The sequence below is a fragment of the Symphalangus syndactylus genome, chromosome 13, assembly GCF_028878055.3.
Source record: "Symphalangus syndactylus isolate Jambi chromosome 13, NHGRI_mSymSyn1-v2.1_pri, whole genome shotgun sequence".
NCBI classification, from domain to species: Eukaryota; Metazoa; Chordata; class Mammalia; order Primates; family Hylobatidae; genus Symphalangus; species Symphalangus syndactylus.
The window spans coordinates 58,558,397-58,573,366 of record NC_072435.2 but is presented as its reverse complement, the minus strand read 5'-3'; the positions used below and the strand labels follow the sequence as shown (position 1 = coordinate 58,573,366).

Below are 14,970 nucleotides of genomic sequence, written 5' to 3'. Positions count from 1 at the left end.
AAAGCTGGGGAAGAACCGAGGCCCTCAGTCCCACAGGTTGTATGAAATGAATGAACTTGGAAGTGACCCCTTTCCAATTGAGCCATGAGATGAGATATTTGTCCTGGCTGGCACCTTGATTGCATTCTTGGGAGAGACCATGAAACAGGGAACCCAGCAGAGCCATGCCTGGGGTCCAGACCCACAGAAACGAAGAGATAATAAAAGGGTGTTGTTTTAAGCCTCTGCGTTTTGGGATAATTTGTTGTGCAGCAGTAGGTTACTACCACACTGACCCTACTCTGGTGCCTGCAAATCATTTCTGTGTCTGAATCCCACGCTGCCACCATGCTCAGGCTGACCTGCACCCGCCCTCCCCACACACACCAGGCGTCTCAGCTGAGTGCATCTCCATGAAGCATGCATTTCAGTTACACCCAGCCTGGGTATCTGTACCTGCATTTGCTAAAACTGTGTCAGAACACTCAACCTCATTCCTCACCCCTTTGTGTTGGGAACAGGCCCCCCAAAATCTGGCCATAAACTGGCCCCAAAACTGGCCATAAACAAAATCTCTACAGCACTGTGACATGTTCATGATGGCCATGATGCCCACGCTGGAAGGTTGTGGGTTTACTGGAATGAGGACAAGGAACACCTGGCCCATCCAGGGCAGAAAACCACTCAAAGATGTTGTTACACCACAAACAATAGCATGAGCGATCTGTGCCTTAAGGACGTGCTCCTGCTGCAGATAACTAGCCAGACCCATCCCTTTATTTTGGCCCATCCCTTTGTTTCCCATAAGGAATACGTTTAGTTAATCTATAATCTATAGAAATAATGCTTATCACTGGCTTGCTGTTAATAAATACGTGGGTAAATCTCTGTTCGAGGCTCTCAGCTCTGAAGGCTGTGAGAATCCTGATTTCCCACTTCGCACCTCTATATTTCTGTGTGTCTCTCTTTAATTCCTCTAGCGCCGCTGGGTTAAGGTCTCCCTGACCGAGCTGGTCTCAGCACTTTTTATCTTCTCTCCTGGAGCCTGTGTCCAATTCCATCTGAAGCAGGGAAGCATCAGCCACACTGTCCACCTGATATAATATGGATATTTGTCCCCTCCAAATCTCAGGTTGAAAATTGATCCCCAGTGTTGGAGGTGGGGCCTGGTGGGAGGTGTTTTGCTCATGGGAGCAGATCCCTCATGAATGTGTTGGTGCTGACCCCACAGTAATAATAGTTCTCCCTTGCTTCCCGCCATGTGAACTCTACACACCAGGTCCCCTTCACCTGCCATCATGAGTGGAAGCTTCCTGAGGCCTCATCAGAAGCTGATGCTGACGTCATGTTTCCTGTACAGCCTGTAGAACCTTGAGCCAAATGAACTTCTTTTCTTTTCCAGATAAAAATAAATTAGTGGCTGGGCGCAGTGGCTCACTCCTGTAGTGCCGGCACTTTGGGAGGCTCAGGCAGGCAGATCACTTGAGGTCAGGAGTTAGAGACCAGCCTGGTCAACATGGTGAAACCCTGTCTCTACTAAAAACACAAAAAATAGCCAGGTATGGTGGCACGCATCTGTAGTCCCAGCTACTTGGGAGGCTGAGGCAGTAGAATTGCTTGAATCCAGGAGATGGAGATTGCAGTGAGCCAAGATTGTACCACTGCACTCCAGCCTGGGTAACAAAGCCAGACCTTGTCTCAAAAATAAATAAATAAATAAATAAGCTGGTTGTGGTGGCACGTTCCTGTGGTCCCACCTACTCAGGAGGCTGAGGCGGGAGGATCACTTGAGCCTGGGAGGTCAAAATGGCAGTGAGCTATGATCATGCCACTGCATTCCAGAGTGGGCTTTAGAGCAAGACCCTGTCCCAAAGAAATAAATCAATAAAAACAAAAATAAAATTACCATATGACCCAGGAATCCCACGACTGAGTATACATCCCAAGGAATTGAAATTGGTGTGTCAAAAAGATATCTGCACTGCCATATTCACTGCAGCACTATTCACAATAGTCAAGTGACTGAAGTGCCCATCAACAGATAAATGGATTCGTACAATGTGGTAGAGATACACAACTGAATACTATTCGGTCATAAAAGAGAAGAAAATCCTGTCAGTTGGGACAACAAGGTTGAACCGGAGGACATTATATTAAGTGAAATAAGTCAGGCACAGAGGACAAATACTACATAATCCCACTCATATATGGAACCTAAAAAAGTTGTCTCATAGCAATAGAGTGAAATGTTGGTTACCAGAGGCTGAGGCTGCCAGGTGGTGGGAGTGGGGCAATGTTGGTCAAAGGATATAAAATTTCAGGTAGCTAGGAGGAATAAGTTCAAGAGATCTATTGTACAACCTGGTGATTGTAGTTATGTTGTATTCTTGACAAATGCTTAAAGAGTACATTTTAAGTCTTCTAAACACAAAAAAGATAACTAAGGCTGGTGCCATGGCTTACACCAGTAATTGCAGCACTTTGGGAGACCAAGGCAAGGAGGAGTGCTTGAGCCCAGGAGTTCGAGATCAGCCTGGGCAACATGGTGAAACCCCATCTCTGCAGAAGATACAAAAAACTAGCTGGGTATTGTGGTGCACGTCTGTAGTCTCAACTACTTGGGAGGCTGAAGTGGGAGGATGGCTCAAGCCCAAGAGGTCAAGGCTTCTGTGAGCCGTGATAGTGCCACTGTACTCCAGCCTGGGTGAGAGAATGAGACCCTGTCTCAAAACAAAACAATGTGAAGTGATTCATATGTTAATGAGCTTGATTTAGTCATTCTGAAGCAGGATATTTCCCTGACTCCTTCTTGGATGGGAACTAGAGTGCATGGGTGCTGGCAGGGAGGAACTCCACTCACTTGTTGTTCCACCCCTCATGGGAGGGGGAGCGCAGGTGAGTGGGTGCAGGAGACAGGGTGAGTGCTTTTGGGTGCTGGCAAGAGTGAATTCCATACTGGCCCCATGGCAGCGTCTAGGGGAAGGTGCCTGTGACCCCTGAAGCCCCTGAGGAAGTGCTACAGTGCCCTTTTAGCTTTGCCATCCATGCATAGCTTAAGTGTTAACAGCTCAGTGGAGGGTCAGTGTGACAGCCTTCTGCACCCACACTCATGGCACCCAAGTTTTTGTCTGGCATCCAGGAGGAATGAGGTCACACAAACAAATTGAAGATGGTAAATGCAGGGGATTTTATTGCCAGTGAAAGTGGCTCTCAGCAGGAAGAGGAGCTGAAAAGGGGATGGAGCAGGAACGTAATCATCCACTGAAGTTTGGCCATCCCTGTCCATCCTCTCCAAAGCTATGCTGTCAAGCTGTCCCTTTGAAGTCAGGCTGCTTCTCTCAAACATCCCACCGTAGTCTCCAATGTCCAGCTGCTTTTCTTCTCTCTGCCAGCTGAGCCTGGGGTTTTTATGGGCATAGGATGGGAGGCAGGGTGAGCCATGGGTGGTTTTGGAAAAGGCAACATTTGAGTGGGAAAACAGGGATGTAAGTTCTCACTTTGGGCCATGGTATCAGGCTTTTCAGCTTGATGGGCCCGGCCTCTTCTGCCCAGAATTTCCCTGCCTCCTGTCCCTATCAATTCCACAATGTATCTATATTCCAAAACATCATGTTGCATACAATAATTAAATATGATTTTATCAATTTAGAAAAACAAAAAAATGCAGCTATAAAAAAATAATAAAATAAAATCAAGTAGGCAAATGTTACTATAGTGTGCTTTCATGTAAAAATCATAACTATACCCTCTGAGGCAGTACTTGCTGAGTTAGAGTCACTGTATATTTTGACAAATATCCAAAAGACTGCACAGAAGTGTCTCTTCTCTGCCACCCCACAGCAGTGTTTGTAAGATTCTTGTGATGATGATGTTGGTAATGACAATAGCTTTTATGCACCCAGCAGGAATTCTGTCCTGGGCCCTGTTATCTACCATTGTAACCACCCAATAGGTTCTTCTTATCTGCTACAAAAAGACCACAGCATTGCAGTAAACAGTGTTTAATTGGCACAGGGCCAGCCATGCCACGGGAGAAACAGAGTTATTACTCAACTTGATCTCCCTGAAAATTCAGTGATCAGAGGTTTTCAGGGATAATTTGGTGGGTGAGGGGGCCAGGTAGTGGGGAGTGCTGATGAGTTGGGTTAGAGATGAACTCACAGGGAGTCAAAGTTGTCTAACTGCACTGAGTACATTCCTGGGTGGGGACCACAGGACCAGATGACTCAGTTTATCAATCTGGGTGGCACTAGCTGATCCATTGAGTGCTGGGTCTGAAAAATGTCTTGAGCACCAATCTTAGGTTTTACAATAGTGATGTTATCCCCAGGAGCAATTGGGAAGGTTTAGAATCTTGTGACCCCTGGCCCCTGGCTGCATGACTCCTAAACCATGCTCTCTAATCTTGTGGCGTTTGTTAATCCAACAAAGGCAGTCTGGTCCCCAGACAAGAAGAGGGTTTGTTTCAGGAAAGGGCTGTTTTTTGTTTATTTGTTTGTTTTTGTTTTTGAGATGGAGTCTTGCTCTGTCACCCGGGCTGGAGGCGATCTTGGCTCACTGCAAGCTCCACCTCCCATGGTTCATGCCATTCTCCTGCCTCAGCCTCCTGAGTAGCTGTGACTATAGGCGCCCACCACCACGCCTGGCTAATTTTTTGTATTTTTAGTAGAGACGGGGTTTCACCACGTTAGCCAGAACGGTCTCTATCTCCTGACCTCGTGATCCGCCCTCCTCGGCCTGCCAAAGTGCTGGGATTACAGGCGTGAACCACCACGCCCAGCCTAGAGGGAAAGGGCTGTTATCTTTGTTTCAAAGTTAAACTATAAACTAAGTTTCTCCTGAAGTTAGTTAGGCCTATGCTCAGGAATGAACAAGGACAGCTTGGAGGTTAGAAGCAAGATGGAGTTGGTTAGGTCAGATCTCTCACTGTCATAATTTTCTCAGTTATAATTTTTACAAAGGCGGTTTCACCATGTGACATGTAGTATCGGGGGAACCCACCCCCGATAATTCAACGTGGGTTCTTTTCTATTTTCCCTAAGTGTCGGCCAGTCTGAGAAATAAAGGGAAAGAGTACAAAAGAGAGAAATTTTAAAGCTGGGTGTCTGGGGGAGACATCACATGTCAGCAGGTTCTGTGATGCCCCCTGAGCTGTAAAACCAGCAAGTTTTTATTAGCAATTTTCAAAGGGGAGGGAGTGTAAGAATAGGGTGTGGGTCACAGAGATCACATGCTTTAAGGGCAACAAAAGATCACAAGGCAGAAGGTCAGGGCAAGATCACAAGGTCAGGGCAAAACTAGAATCACTAATGAGCTTCCATGTCCCGCTGTGCACGCATTGTCATTGATAAACATCTTAACAGGGTTCGAGAGCAGAGAACTAGTCTGACCAGAATTTGCCAGGTTGGAATTTCCTAATCCTAGCAAGCCTGGGGGCGCTGCAGGAGACTAGGGCATGTTTTATCCCTATCTACATCTGCATAAGGCAGACACTCCCAGGGCAGCCATTTTAGATGCCCTGCCCTGGGAATGCATTATTTTCCCAGGGCTGTTAATTATTAATATTCCTTACTGGGGAAATAATTCAGTGATATTTCTCTTACCCATTTTCGGTAATAAGAGAAATATGGCTCTGTCCTGCCCCACCCACAGGCAGCCAGACTTTAAGGTTATCTCCCTTGTTCCCTGAAATCGCCGTTATCCTGTTCTTAAGGTGCCCAGATTTCATATTGTTCAAACACACATGCCCTACAAACAATTTGTGCAGTTAACGCAATCATCATAGGGTCCTGAGGTGACATACATCCTCAGCTTATGAAGATGACAGGATTAAGAGATTAAAGTAAAGACAGGCATAGGAAATCACAAGAGTATTGACTGGGGAAGCGATAAATGTCCACGAAATCTTCACGATTTATGTTCAGAGATTGCAGTAAAGACAGGTGTAAGAAATCATAAAAGTATTAATTTGGGGAACTAATAAATGTCCATGAAATCTTCACAATTTATGTTCTTCTGTCACAGCTTCAGCAGGTCCCTCCGTTTGGGGTCCCTGACTTCCTGCAACAATGTGGTGTTATTTTTCCCATTTTATTTACTGGATTTCAATGAGAGTCCCTGCTCTAAAGTTGGAGCCAGCATTGGAGTCCCCAGAGGGCTTGTTAAAACAGAGAAGGAGGCCTGGCACCGTGGCTCACGCCTGCAATTCCCAACATGAGAGGATCGCTTGAGCTCAGGAGTTTGAGACCAGCCTAGGCAACACAGGGAGATCCAGTCTCTACAAAAAAAATTAAAATTAGCTGTGTATGATGGTGCACGCCTGCATCCCATCTACCTGGTAGGCTGAGGCAGGAGGATAGCTTGAGCCCGAGATGGAGGCTGCAGTGAGCTATGATCAGGCCACTGCACTCCAGCCTGGACAACAGAACGAGACCCACCCCCCCCTCCCCCTCCCCTAAAAGTAGAGAAGGCTGAATCCCATCCCCAAAATTTCTGAATCCTTAGATTTAAGTTGTTGCCCCAGAACTTGCATTTTCAGCCAGTCCCCAGGTGATGCTGTTGCTGCTAGTTTAAGAAGCCCTGAATCAGAGCGACATCTAATATTACAACGCAAAGACCCCGCCCATTGGGTACTATCCCCATTTTCCAGTGTGAATTTAGGTCCCTTGGGGTGAAGCGGCTGGCCGATGCCCACACGCGCAGGAAGAGCACTGGGCCTCTCCTCCTGGACCTCCGAGGGTGGGCGGGGTTTAGCGCGGGCTGACGCAGGCTCGGGAGCGGCCCCTTTAAGGGGAAGGCCCGAGGGCGCAGGCTGCGGCGGTGGAGACCCGATGAGATCTGCTCTCCTTCCCGTCCTGGACCCCCAGCCTGACAAGAGGCTGGGCAGAAACTCGCGATCCCCAGGCCCTGCCTGTGCACCAGCGGCTGGCGCCAGGCCAATGACAGTACGGGAGAAGGCGACTCTCCCGGCCGCCTCGGTGGGGGCCGGAACTTCCTGCACTGCAGCCTCGCAGGTCATTTCCCAGCGGGGAGGCTGAATCCTCAGGAGCTGGGGACCCCGGGTTGGGGGCGGGGCGGGTGGGGCTGCGCCCGTGAAGCTGCCGCGCCGGCTTTCCCGGACCGCGCGGGGGACAGTGAGGCCGGGACCCCCTCCGCGCCTTTGCACCAGCCGTGACCCCTTGCAACGGGGGTACCCGGCGGAGCTGCGCGCTCTCGGCGCCCCCAGAGCCTGCGCCCCGGGCCCCGTGCGCATTTTGCACCGGGGAGACTGAGGCTAGGAGTGCGACCCTCCGCCAGGAGGGGTCACACCTCGCCTGGGGCACGGCCAGGTGGGTGGCAGCCTCAGCCTGCGAGACCCCCTGCCCCCGCCCCTTTGTCGCCCGCACCGTGGGGCCCTGCTCTGACCACAGACTCCGATGGCGGCGGCGGCGCTGCGGGACCCCTCGCAGGTGAGTGCTTGGACGTTAGGCCCTTCGCTGTCGGCCCCCCACGCTTCTGTTCCGGGTGTTGAGACGCAAAAGATGGCTTTGTTCTAGGACTTTTCGCCTTTCCCATTTCCTTGCTTTTGAGTCAGGGGACCTTAGAAGGGAGTCGCTCCCAGCTAGGATCCTGAATCAGGACAGGGTTTATATAGAGTGGCTTCCGTTACTGAAACGTAATGGGATGAAGGGAGAAAGGGCTTTGTAGGCACAGGAACCAGCATGCGCCAAAGCTTGGGGGGTGGGGTGGGGCACGGTGTGGAGACTGAGTTTGGAGTGTTCAAGGAACCCCACCCAGGTCACTGTTATTATGTCTGCGGGAACCAGAGAGCAGGTGGGCTGAAGACAGCCCAGAACGGCAGGCTGGAGAGCTGGGCCTCTGTTCTGAGGGTGTTGGGAGCCATGGAAGGTTTAGGGCAGAGGAGGAAGATGCTGTGACTCAGGTCTTAACAGGCCCCCTGTGGATGCACAGTGGAGAACTGAATGTGGAGTAAGCCGCAAGCAGGGATGCCAAGGAGTAGCCTAATGGAATAGCCCAGGCCAGTGCTGCTGCTGGCCGGACCAGAGTGGGGACTGGAGGTAGAGGAAGTGATTGGGAACTTGATGTCTTTTAAGTCAAGCTGACCAAATTTTCCGATGTGGAGGGTGAGAAGGAGGAGGGAAGAATCCATGGTTTTTGGTTTGATGAATCCACCTTTATGAACTGAGAAGTTGGTTGTAGGAGGAATTTTCCATGGAAGCAGTAGAAGTTAGGCTTTGGCCAGGTTGAGCCTGTGATGTCCCAGAGACCCCCAAATGGAGTGGAAGGTGGGGAGCTAAACACACAGGGTGTTCTGAGGGAGTTGTTAAGGTTATGAGAGACTGGATATTCATTCAAACAATGGCCAGATCATGTATACAAATAGAACCCTGCCCCAGAACCTGCCCAGGAAACCAACCCCCTTATCTACAATAAACAACCCATACAGCAGGAAGCCAGCCTGCTGTCTGTCAGACCCACAGGAAGCCAGATTGCTATCTGGACTGACAATCCAGGAAGTTAAAACAATAACTTCTGTAATGAGCAGTCCCAAATGGCCAGAGTTTGATTAATAACAGACAGCTTTCCTAATTTTTGCTCCTGCTTCTAAGAACAACCAGAGAAAGGCAGATATGCACCCTAACCAATCACATAGGATGCCCACTTCTAGTTCACCCACCTACGAACGGGAGCCTCCAACCAGGGCATGCCTGAAGCCTTCCTTTTCTTTTGCTATAAAACTCTCCCACTCCCGGCTTGCATTGAGTCCCTCTTGCTATAGTGAGCTTTGAGTAAGTAGCCTTGGCTTTTCTCATTTCATTGGTCTTTGTTTATTTCAACAGTTAGAAACATCCAAAATGTGACAACTGGTGTATGGACGGGAGCGTAGCTGTGTGTCAGATGTAGGAGGTGAAACTTCAGGTCATGGTGACAATGATGTTAAAAAAAAAGAGGAAGGTGGGGCTGGAAAACTGAGAGCAGGGTTCCTGCTTGGGGACTGTGGCTTGTTTGGCATCATAAAGACAGGTGGGGAACAGTAGTGGTCATGGTGGTGATGGGGGGGCTATGTGGGTGTATCAGAGGATCTGGCAGGTGGCCAGATCATCCCAAAGAGTGTAGACATGAATGAGATGGATGCTGAGGCTTAGCAGTAGAGGAGGTAATATTGCAGTGAGGCCTGGGCTGGTGCTTACACACTCACCTATGTTCTCACCAGGCTTCTGTGGTGACCCTTGATGGGGTTTGTCCTCAGGCTGGGGAATTAGCTTGGGGCAAGAGGAGTCAGTTGGCAGAGTTGCTGGGCTTAGGTGGGTGGGGTAGGATGGCCAGAGAGGTTGGCTTTTTTTTTTTTTTTAAATGTGTGTGAGTGATGACAGGGTCAGAATGTGCAACAAAGAAGGCCAAGCGTATGTGACATCCATGTGTGCCGTGGGTGGCTTCCGTTGAAGCCAGGCCAGGGGAGCTAGGGGGCTCCAAGGCAAGGGTGGAGTGCTCCCTCTCCCCCTTACCTGGGTGTTGCCCTTGGCAGTGGAGGCCATCAAAGGTCTGGAGCAGGCTGGGATGGTGCTTGTGTTTGCCAGGCACTCTCTGGATGCCATGTGCAGAGTGACACGTGGGAGCCCATGGAGATGGCTAGGATAGGGGCTAGGATGGGGAGAAGGTAGCAGTGGCAATGGGAGGCTGTGGTGAAGGTCTGGAGCTGTGAAGATGGTGCAGTCCAAAGAGTGAAATGCACGTGGGAGGGAGTGTGAGCTGTTCACCCCAGGGCTCTGGACTGGTGTTTAAGGGAGAAGCCCACATTTGTATCTGAGAAGCGTGACATTGGTGACACTAGGGGAAGAGGCTGGCAGAAGAGGGAGCTGGGCCCTGGACTTCAGGCCCAGACCTTAGAGGGTGCCTCTCTGCGCCCTGCCTGTTGCTGCTGTGGGCTGACATAGTGGTCACATGAAGCGCCCACAGAACCAGGGCCTGCTACCTCCTGGAGCTGTAGAGCTGGGGAGGAGAGTGAGCAGGGGATGGATAGGGAGTCCCAAGGACAGAGACTGATCATGGAACGAACTGTCCCCATCATGGCAGAGCTGCGTGACCTTTGAGGACGTGACCATTTACTTTTCCCAGGAGGAGTGGGTGCTCCTCGATGAGGCTCAGAGACTCCTGTACTGCGATGTGATGCTGGAAAACTTTGCACTTATAGCCTCGCTGGGTAAGGCTGTCACCCCTACCCCGGTGTCCCGAGTTCCTCTCTGCCTGTCCCCTTTGCCCAAGAAACAGCTGTTTCCTTCCCACAGCCAGACCACTGGCACTGCTTCCATCCCCACTTTCCTGGTATGTGTGTTGTGGCTTCTGGGGCTGAGCTATGTGCATTGTTCCCTCCTCTCCCTAAGCGGCCCCCACACCTGCTGCCTGAAGCCTTGCAGGGAAGCTCCAGGCATGAGGGGGTCTTGCGGTTAGCCACATGACTCCCTCTGACTCGGCCATTCCCTCCTGGGTGACTATCCACATCTGACAGTTCTGTGGTTTAGATTCTGTGCCTTTCCTCTTGCTAATATTTCCTAAGCCTGAGTGTGCCAGGAGTTCCAATCACTGATGTGGTTACTGCTTGCCGTGACCACCCAATGTCCCTGTGTCATACAGAGTTTCCTGTCCTGTAGTCTGTCATGGGGTAGTTCAACTGGGCACGTGCTGGCCACTGACCCACTGTGTCTTTCCCTTAGGCCTTATATCTTTCAGGTCCCACATCGTTTCCCAGTTGGAGATGGGGAAAGAGCCCTGGGTGCCTGATAGTGTGGATATGACTTCAGCCATGGCCAGAGGGGCTTATGGCAGGCCTGGCTCTGGTAAGCAGCGATGGGAGCTGGGGGAGGATGTGACGTCACCACTGTGTTTACATCATACCAGCATCTTCTCTCCTATTCATCATCATTTGATACGAACGCCAGTAGCCAGACCACGTCTCTGCTTTTCCTTACCTGTGCTTGACACATTGTCTACTTGTCATTACTATTCTGAGTTGGGCCCCTTGGCTGTGCCCCACCTTTCTGGCCTCCGTTTCTCTCTTTCAGCTTCCTCTGTGGCACTTTCCAATACCGGCCTACACTTAATATGTTGTGAGATACGTGCTTTTCCTTGACGTGCTTGAACACCAGCTACTCAGTTGCAGGTTTTGCTGGGTCTAGATGCTCTCACTGCATAGCCCTCACAGGTTACCAGCAGCCCAGGCCCTGCCAAAAGGCCTTTAAAGAGAAGTGAGTGGGAGACCCTGCCTCTCTGCCCAATACTGTCCCCCATCCTTGTGTCCCTGGTCCTGATAAGGCCTCCTGTATTTTGTGACCTGGCCAGGCACAGTATGGCAGAGCAGATTATTCCTTACCCTGACCTGAGCCTTCTTGTGTTGCCAACAATCCCATGGACTCATTCTTGGGTCAGCCAAGCATAGGTGATGGGGCTCTTTCCTTCTATTAAAGTTTATACGAACTTCACCAGCATTTCTCTGCTTTCAGATTTTTGCTGTGGAATAGAGGACAAGGACTTACCTTCTGAGCATAATGTTTCTGTAGAAGGAGTGGCACAGGACAAGAGTCCTGAGGCAACTCTGTGCCCCCAGAAGACCTGCCTCTGTGACATATGTGGCCTACGTTTGAAAGACATTTTGCGTTTGGCTGAACACCAGACAACACATCCCAGGCAGAAACCATTTGTGTGTGAGGCATATGTGAAAGGCTCTGAGTTCAGTGCAGACCTTCCCCAGAAACAGGTGCAGCAGAACGTACACAACCCTATCAGAAGGGAGGAGGGCCAGGCTTCCCCTGTAAAGACCTGCAGAGGCCACACATCAGATCAGCTTTCCACCTGCCGGGAGGGTGGGAAGGACTTGGTGGCCACAGCAGGGTTTCTGCAGTGTGAGGTCACTCCCAGCGATGGGGAGCCACACAAGGCCACCGAAGGTGTGGTGGATTTTCACATTGCACTAAGGCATAACAAGTGCTGTGAATCTGGGGATGCCTTCAATGACAAATCCACTCTTGTTCAGCACCAGAGAATCCACAGCAGAGAAAGGCCTTATGAATGCAGCAAATGTGGAATCTTCTTCACTTATGCCGCTGACCTCACTCAACACCAGAAAGTTCACAATAGAGGAAAACCATATGAGTGCTGTGAATGTGGGAAATTCTTCAGCCAGCACTCCAGCCTTGTTAAACATCGCAGGGTTCACACCGGTGAAAGCCCTCACGTGTGTGGTGACTGTGGGAAATTCTTCAGCCGAAGCTCCAACCTCATTCAGCATAAGAGGGTTCACACTGGTGAAAAGCCATATGAGTGCAGCGACTGTGGGAAGTTCTTCAGCCAACGTTCCAACCTTATTCATCATAAGAGAGTTCATACGGGCAGAAGTGCCCATGAGTGCAGTGAATGTGGGAAATCTTTCAACTGCAACTCCAGCCTAATTAAACATTGGAGAGTTCACACTGGAGAAAGACCTTACAAGTGTAACGAATGTGGGAAATTCTTCAGCCACATCGCCAGCCTCATTCAACATCAGATAGTTCACACTGGCGAGCGGCCTCATGGGTGCGGCGAGTGTGGGAAAGCCTTCAGCCGTAGCTCTGACCTCATGAAACATCAGCGAGTTCACACTGGTGAGCGGCCTTATGAATGCAATGAATGTGGGAAGTTATTTAGCCAGAGCTCCAGCCTCAATAGCCATCGGAGACTTCACACTGGCGAACGGCCTTACCAGTGCAGTGAATGTGGGAAATTCTTTAACCAAAGCTCCAGCCTCAATAACCACCGGAGACTTCACACCGGTGAGCGGCCTTATGAGTGCAGCGAATGTGGGAAAACCTTCAGGCAGAGGTCCAATCTGAGGCAGCACCTGAAAGTTCACAAACCAGATAGGCCTTATGAATGCAGCGAATGTGGGAAAGCCTTCAACCAAAGGCCTACCCTCATTCGGCATCAGAAGATTCACACCAGAGAAAGGAGCATGGAGAATGTGCTCCTTCCCTCTTCACAGCACACACCAGAGATAAGCTCTGAGAACAGACCTTATGAGGGTGCTGTCAACTACAAGTTGAAACTTGTTCATCCAAGTACCCACCCTGGGGAGGTTCCCTAGGAATGCTAGCTATGTTGGAAGCTTTCTGGAGACAAGTTACATTCTCTTACTGTGGATTTTATCAGCGTTTTTTCACTGCTGGGGTTGTGATAGAAGCCATGTCAGCACCACACACTGCAGCTCTCCAAAGAGTGTGTCCACCACTCCACTGTGCTCAGGGAAGGCAGACCTCTCCTCTCTCTTTCCAATCCCTAAAGGGAATTAGGAGTAATCTGAAGCCATGGGAAGATGTCATTCCCACCCTGTATGGCTGGTTTAGCCATGGACATGACCAGCTTTTGGCTGTGAAGACCTGAGCAGGGTTTTGCCAACAGCTTGTTCTAGAGATTTCCCTTTTTCTGGGACATTATTGGTCTCTTGTTATGCCTGTGAAGGATTTGTCCAGCCTTCATGTTACTCAGCACAACAACTTATCTCCTGTGCATTGCCCTGGTTCATGCAATGATAACGGCCTTATGATAAAACCTTTAATCCTCCATGTTCTGATCACTGTGTGGGGTGGTTCAAGAACAGAGTTAAGATCTACCAAACTGAAGGGGTCTCCAGATTATCTTGGAGGGGACAGGAGGATGGCATAGAACAACTGTTAATCCAGACTTGACCTCATTTGCATTGCCACCAAGGCCTCCTAGGAAAAATTGTAGGAATTTATGGGTATAATATTGTGGTCTGAATGGCATGAATTTTTACCCCGAGGAGGGGGCAGTTGTGACAACCTCCAGTGCATGTGGGAACAGCATGAATTGGGTCCCTTATTCCCAGGGGGTGCCCCATATTCCCCAACACTGTAAAGCAGATGCTGTTTAGCACCTGCCAAGGAGCCATATGCCCTGAAGTTCAGCATTAGGCAGCTATCTCTTAACTGTAAGACATACCAGGCCCAGCTGGGACCATAATTTGTACAGAAACACTGCATGTGATTAATAGGGAGTAGGTGAGATTATAGCAAACCAGCAGAAATGGACCTGTTGTAAAGGTGCATCCATGAGTGCTCCCTTGAATGTGGCTGTGCAGGATTCAGGGTTTGCAGAAATTCTCAGGACCTCTAGACCTCTGTCCTATGACTAATGTTACTGGCAGAGCAAATAATCTAAAGGTTTTGGTTTTGTGGATTACCATCTCTGTGCTGTGCATCTCAAGGCCAGTGCTGTGCTAGCAGGAAAATAGGGACTGAGAAAAAGCAGATCCTATACTATAGGGACTGTAGTATCTATGACGTAGCCAGCCATTTTTTGCTCCCAAGGCAAGAAGAAAGAGATGGCAGAGTCAATATAGGGTTGCCAAATCGGATTTTCTAAAATGAGTAGGAGGTTGGATTTTTATGTGAAACAGTTTCTTTTAATGCTTTGTTGATATGTAATTGTCATGCAATAATTATACATATTTGGTAAGTTTTGTACATATATTATGTACACTCAGGGAACCAATACCATAATCATGATAATGAACGTATCCATCACCTGCAAAGCTACCTCATGCCCCTTTACAGTCCCTCCTTGCCTTCCCTAGGAAACCGTTGATTTACATTTTTTACCTTAGATTTGTTTGCCTTTTCTAGAATTAACGCAATTGGAATCATAAAATATTTTTACTCTCTTTTGGTCTGGTTTCTTTCATGCAGCATAATTATCTTGAGAATCATCCATGCTGTGTGTATATATAGTTCATTCCTTTTACTACTGAGTAGTGCTGTACTGGGTGAGTGCAACATAGTTTTTTACAGTTTATTTAAAAATGTTTAAAAAATCTGATGAAATATACTTAACATGAAATTCACTATCCTAACCATTTTTAGTGTATATTTCAATGGTATTAAGTAGATTCGTATTGTTATGCAACCATCACCACCATTCGTCTCCAGAACTCTTCAATCTTGC

General features: G+C 49.2%; 2 protein-coding genes across 6 annotated transcripts in view; one reads left to right on the top strand and one right to left on the bottom strand.

Annotated features, from left to right (window-relative positions):
- GRAMD1A (GRAM domain containing 1A) overlaps positions 1-14,970 on the bottom strand; it is a 108,144-nt gene that overhangs the window by 58,268 nt on the left and 34,906 nt on the right. The window lies entirely within an intron of this gene.
- Positions 6,734-14,689, top strand: ZNF792 (zinc finger protein 792). 2 transcript variants are annotated; one of them, XM_055239608.2, is made up of 4 exons: positions 6,734-7,427; positions 10,054-10,180; positions 10,692-10,814; positions 11,478-14,689. In XM_055239608.2, the coding sequence occupies exons 1-4, from the start codon at positions 7,395-7,397 to the stop codon at positions 13,091-13,093; spliced, it is 1,899 nt and encodes a 632-aa protein (XP_055095583.1). In that variant the 5' UTR covers positions 6,734-7,394; the 3' UTR covers positions 13,094-14,689. The 2 variants fall into 2 exon arrangements, with proteins under 2 accessions (XP_055095583.1, XP_055095584.1); XM_055239609.2 differs by having other exon boundaries at positions 6,746-7,427; positions 10,096-10,180.

Bases quoted from the DNA above. Each gene is read 5' to 3' on its own strand.
- ZNF792 (XM_055239608.2), top strand. From the start codon at position 7,395: ATGGCGGCGGCGGCGCTGCGGGACCCCTCGCAG. The intron at 7,428-10,053 runs GTGAGTGCTTGG...CCATCATGGCAG, and splicing joins CGCTGCGGGACCCCTCGCAG to AGCTGCGTGACCTTTGAGGA. The intron at 10,181-10,691 runs GTAAGGCTGTCA...TCTTTCCCTTAG, and splicing joins TGCACTTATAGCCTCGCTGG to GCCTTATATCTTTCAGGTCC.